Below are 6,000 nucleotides of genomic sequence, written 5' to 3' on the forward strand. Positions count from 1 at the left end.
GGAGCTGAGGCCTGAGCCTCCCATTCACCTGACATCACTCAATTTCCCTTAGAGAGTGAAACATGTGACCTCTTTTCTTATGTGAACCGGTCTTCCTTTTCTTCCTTCTCTAAGTTACTGAACAATGAGCAAAGCAACATATTAATATTTAGAACATAAAAGTCAGTAAAAATTAATCTTACAGTCAAATGGGGTAGATGCAAAGGTAAATTACAAGCAGGGTTGTGTTTTAATCACTCTGGAGAGGAAGAATAAGCCCATCCCCAAATACAGGAAAGTGCAGTTCAGAAGCATCAGAGATCAAAAGCCAGGCCTAGAAACAGTGACAGACTTAAGAAACTCTAGTCACAGAATCAACAAATACTTGGATATCTACATACTATGAACTTAACTAGGTACTCAACAGAAGCCCGGATCAGCACGGGCAAGGACCGAGGAGTGCACTCAGAAGCTAAGCAGGCAAGTGGAGCTCAGGGGAGCAGATTGTTCGGCCGGCAGTGCTGTGAGCTCTCATTTCCAGAGGGCTGGTGATGCTTCAGGAAAACTGTGGAAAGGAATTCTTGCTTGCCAGCGGAAAAGATGAGTAAGTAGGTGTTATTCAAATGAACATAAGGAAGAAACAGGGAAGAAACAGACTCAGAGAAGAACGCAGCAGAGACAAGGCAAGAAAAAAACAGGAAGAAAAGATACAGATATCTGGAAGGATACACATTTAGGCCTTTCTCCTAGAGATATCTTAGGGTAGCACTAAAGTGAGGAGGACGCCACAGGCCAATCTGATGTAGGAAATTCCTCAATTGAGATTTCCTCTTCTCAGGCATCGTGTTGACAAAAAAACTTAACCAGCACAGATGTGGAGGTGGTAAAGACACAGAATGTGGAGTTGGAGAGGACGACAATGACCCTCCTGCTCACAGCTAAGGTGACTACAGACTGACTTTCTGTGACGAAGGCAGGAAACAAAGGTAAAAACGATCAGGAAGTAGAACAGAGGAAGGAGGAAGAGAGGGCTATGAGAAGAAACGGCAGCACTGAAAGGCAGACTGAAAGTTACACAGGAAGTGTGGATGACTTCAGAACTCAGCAGGAGAGGACTAACACAAGACACAGGGAGGAGACAAGGCCTCGTGTTTCACAGAATTACTTGAAAGGGGGGGGGATGGGAAATAAGTCATTTATATACATATATGAGTCAGAAGAATAAAAGGTCAGAAAGAAAAAAGTCCTCGGAGGCTCTAAGCTGTAACACATAACAGATAGGATTTTTATATCCATTTAAACATCCACTATGTGAAAAGTAACTTGTGAAATTTCAGAAGAATCTTTCATCTGTGCTTTTCAAAGCCAATAAACAAGCATACTAATAAAACACATCCTTGCTATTGACACCATACTCCTGTATCTTAGCAATACCTATTATGGCAGAACATCACACATAAAGCAAATGGTGAGACAATACTGCTCCCCAACAGGAATAACATAACAGCTGGCATACAGGATGCTAAAAGAGTGGTTAATAAGAGAGCCTAAGAGACCAAGGTTGGAACCACAGGGTCAATACTATTTTCAAATTAAGGATAATATTTATTAAAAAGTTATAATATGAAGATTTGTGAATGTGTTGTATTGAAACTAGAATATCTTTAATGTTCTTTTAATTGATTTTTTCTGATCTATTTGTACTAATGTGTTTTTGCTGAGAAAAGCTAAATTACAGATACTCAAACACAGAAATGCACATGATACAAATGGACATATGTTGAACATGAATTCCAGACAACACATGAGGCTGCCATAGGAGAAAAACAAGACTCTGAAATCCAGCTATAGGAAACAGAAAGCAGCAGAACTCAGTCACCAAGGAAACAGGATGGTATAATGTAGTTCTAGACAGCCCAGCTCCTACGACGTGCTGATAGTACAAGGAAGGCAGCACTGAAGACAGAAACTCTAAACAGAGCCTATGTGTAAAGAGGAGGCTAAAACGGAACAAGGCAAGAGCATCTCTTCAGCAGGCTGAAAGGGTGCATGAAGGGGTAGTGGCTGAAGTACCAGGAATGGCTGAAATGTCCTTGGGATAAGCAGTGTACATGTGAAAGGAATTAAATAAAGTAAAGACATCAGAAAAACCCCTTATCTGATAGCAAGAGTAAGACAGGCCAGGAAAGGAACAAAAATGGAGAAGACAATGATGCTGCAGAGACCAACTGCACAGCCTCAGGAAGCCTGTCACACACACAGACAGAGCACAGACTCACAAAGCTTGTCACAGGACTGGGTCCAGTTGCTGAGCTATTCATAAGGTCTTCACCAACAGGATCCAGGACAGTTCAGACAGAGGATACCCAGATGTTTATCTACAAAATAAAGAGCTGCACGCTACTACCAGTTATAGATAAGGGCTCTGGTTTCAGAGGGACTTTGACTGCAATCCCAGCTCTTATCTCAGGCAAGTTAAACTTTCAAGCTTTGGTTTTCAGTCTACAACACATGTACAAGTTGAGCACCATTAATCTAAAGTTCAAAATCCAAAATGCCTCATGCTCTGAAAGCTGTTGTGAGCCAACATGAGGCCACAATATGGAAACTCCATTCTTGACTTCACAGGGCAGGAAATTGCAGGAAAGTTTGAGGCAGCCTGGGTAAAATAGTAAGATGCTTATGCTACCTAAAGCAAACAGTGAAAAACCATAGGCAGACTAAAAATACTCTATGAAATCACTTTCAAGTATACAAGATGTGTATGAAATACAAATCAGTTTTATGCTTTAACTTGAGTCCATGTTTAAGAGTGTTGCCTACAGAAGTACTCCAAAATCCTATTAAAAATAAGAAATTGGTTTCATGCATGTTGGATAGAGAACTAAACTTTTAATAGCACTTATTATTTGACAGGAGTGTGCAAAAGAATATATGAGATGGCATAGTATTTAAAATACTGCCCAGCATACAGGAAGTAGCTAAATATTGACAAACACTAAAGTCATCTTCCCTAGGAAAGGAAAAGCAAGTCTGCTGTTAGAATCCAAGGGGCTAACACCTATCAAATAGAGCACCCTAAACATGATCACACCTGTGTGAGTAATACCACAACTGAACTGAAACAAGGATGGGCAATTTCACAGCAATCTCAAGATGGGAATTGAAATAAAACACAACTAAGTTCCTAAGAACCCATCTAAGAACAAATAACCTGTAGGGAGAGTGCTTCCTTAAAATGTGTAACACCTCAGATTTGAGCCCTAGCATGGTATAAGCCAGGCACGGTAACACACTCAGAGTTCTAGTACTGTCCAGAGAAAACAACTGGGCAGCACATGGGGTTCTGAAGAACATGCTGGAAGAGGAACCCTCCAAATGAAGAAGGCTAACCCATCGGGATATCAGTAGTATGTTTCTTTATAGTAAGGTCTCCAAGATGCCTTAGCACTTATATTGATATTTGGACTAGTCAACAGTTATCCTAGTATACAAAATACTAAAGCACACTCTGGTACATTTGGTAATTATAGTGCTGAGATTATATAGTGTAGAGTGAGTGATCTCATTTTGAGAGACTCTTGGGAAATCTGCAAGGCTAAGAAATCAGGCTTCAAATCACAAAGCACCCCCATGGGGGTACAGACTAAATGAGCCTAAGAAAAGCCCAGGATGTCCTATTTCCTACTAACCATGATAAGTACAGTGACATTAAATCAACACACGCTTTTGTGATTACATATTTTTTTTCACTTTTACACGTACCCATTAACTGTCCAGATGCATACCTAAAGGAACACAACTAACAGCAACTAAAGTGAAAGGCAGTTTACTACTACTGTGCAAGTAACTACATGCTTCCAGGAAGCTGCTAAGAATTGTTGATAACTAATACTGTGTTTATGGGAAGATTCAAGTAAGGGAACTGTTGAAACCTGTGCTTACAGATGACAAGAAACAGGATGGATACTGATCATGTGGTCTTAAGACAACAGCATCCACAGCCCCTAGGGCTCACTCAAGGTGTCAGCCAAAAACAAAGTACAGATTCACAATAAAGCATTACAACGTATCTACAATGTTCACGTGACTCACATGACTTCATCCTATCCTACCCTATGCTGTCAAGCCTGCACTCCACCAGTAGAACCCACAATTTTAATGAACAGTGTGTAGTTAAAATATCATTTGTAAAGTCACTGTTAAAAAAGTACCCAAGGTTCTTACAGAACCCAGGTAATGTACCCCAAAGTCAAATACAAAAACATATTGTCTACCATAGAATTCAAAACACTCCTTCCCAGAGTTTGCTTGTTATGCCTTCCAAGGAATGATAATAAAGCCAAAGATGGTGTAATGTCCAGTTCTCCCATGAGCCCATTTCCACAGCTTCACAAACGAGTTCACTCACACGATACTTAGAATAACATGATTTTGGATCACAATACAAAACAGCAGTCCCACGCCTGTGAAAGTAACAGTATAGAAAATAGGAAAAATCAAAATACCAAACTAAGTAGAAATCTTTTAAGTCCATCCACTCCCTTTCTAGGGATACATATTACAATATGTTACAACGCCTTAGCTACTTTGAAACACTGCTTGACTAGTGAATCATTTTATAATGTATCCATGACTCAGATTTACAAATCACTTGGTTCCAGTTTGTGTATGCTGAAAGCTTCATGATACAAAACTGTTGGTTGAAAATTTGGCACCATGCTTAAGAAAGTACAAAACAAATATATTCTTCAGATAGATTGGCTGGCTTAGAGTTTTTTGATTCTAGGTTTAAATTCCTGGAAAATACTTAGGAATAATAAAATCAAAATTAATGCTATGTGCCCTCGTTTTTTTTTTTTCTCTTCATTATTCAAGGAAATAAAGATGTAACAGTTTTGCTGTTCAACTGTCATACTATTTTGCTATTGGATAGTGCGGATAGAAAAATCTTAAGCATATCCCACTTTCACACAAGAGAAGTGATGCTCGGTGATATTTTGATGAGATTACCAGGCATAATCGTAGCAATCACAGCATGGTATTCTATGTATTAGAATACTTAGTAATTCTAAGTATTACTATTAAAAGATTCACAATCAGACGCACCAATTACTTAAATGGCCAGTGTGCACTGTGATCCTGCAGCTATTTACCTAACAGAGTTCATCAGAGCTTGGAGCAGAAGTGATTTCTACTTAAAATGCACCTGAGGCATCAACCTTGGGGCCAGATTTTCACCTGTTCTGTCAAGGCCCAAAAGGAAGATCAAACATAGAGACAGCAGCTCTGGCATTAAGTCAAAGCAGGGTGTGTCCAGGCGGCAGTGCCGGGTGCTTACAGGAGACGGTGCCTCCCAAGCTAAGTCCTCAGGGACAGGGAGCCTGCACTGGGGCGGCGGGCCCCACCACCGCCGATCTCCGGCCGGGCATCCCGAGCATCCCGGGCCTGCGCTGCCGCTTACCCTCCACCCGCTCGCTGCAGCCGACCCGCTTCCCGGCGGAGCAGCCCGAAGCATTGCGTCCAGCAGCAGTTCCCCATCGCATGCCGCCCGGAGCCTCCGCTCCTCCTCCAGCCCCGAGCGCGAGCCCAGGCGGAGCAGCTGCATCCGCGCCGGCCGGAGCTCGGCAGACGGCGACGTAGGGAACAAAGGCCGCCGCTAGGCCCGCGGGCTCCGGGCTATCGCGGCGCGAGATGCAAGCGCAGGGTCGTGGGGTCCCGGGTCGCCAGCCGTCCGCATGGCCTGCTTGCCACCCGCCCACGCCCGTCACCGCCCCGGCAGCCGCGGGAGGCCCGCGCCGCCACGCCCCCTGCCGCTCCGGTGCTCCCATTGGACACACGTCTGGCGGCTTCGCTTCCGGCGGCTGGCGCGTGCGTCATTTCCGCTAGCTTCCGGTTTGGCTGTCTCAGCCTGGCAGGAGGCGCTATTCTTGGTTAAAGGTGCTGTGTGTTGAACCCTGATCCTAGAAGGTGAATTGCCCTCTCTCTGTGCCATTTTTGGCGTCTTCGTCGCTCGCTGTC

The 6,000-nt window shown here is 43.2% G+C and overlaps 1 protein-coding gene across 3 annotated transcripts in view; it reads right to left on the bottom strand.

Annotated features, from left to right (window-relative positions):
* The window catches only part of Ap1ar (adaptor related protein complex 1 associated regulatory protein), a 29,872-nt gene extending 24,082 nt beyond the window's left edge, over positions 1 to 5,790 (bottom strand). Inside the window, exon 1 of one of the 3 annotated variants that reach the window (XM_034501133.2) lies at positions 5,444 to 5,790. In XM_034501133.2, coding sequence (XP_034357024.1) covers positions 5,444 to 5,520 — 77 coding nt within the window. In that variant the 5' untranslated portion in view covers positions 5,521 to 5,790. The remainder of the gene's footprint in view (positions 1 to 5,443) is intronic. The other 2 variants (XM_034501136.2, XM_034501135.2) reach the window with 2 other exon arrangements.
* Between the last annotated feature and the right edge of the window lie 210 nt (positions 5,791 to 6,000).

This window comes from Arvicanthis niloticus, chromosome 4 (assembly GCF_011762505.2).
Source record: "Arvicanthis niloticus isolate mArvNil1 chromosome 4, mArvNil1.pat.X, whole genome shotgun sequence".
Taxonomy (NCBI): Eukaryota; Metazoa; Chordata; class Mammalia; order Rodentia; family Muridae; genus Arvicanthis; species Arvicanthis niloticus.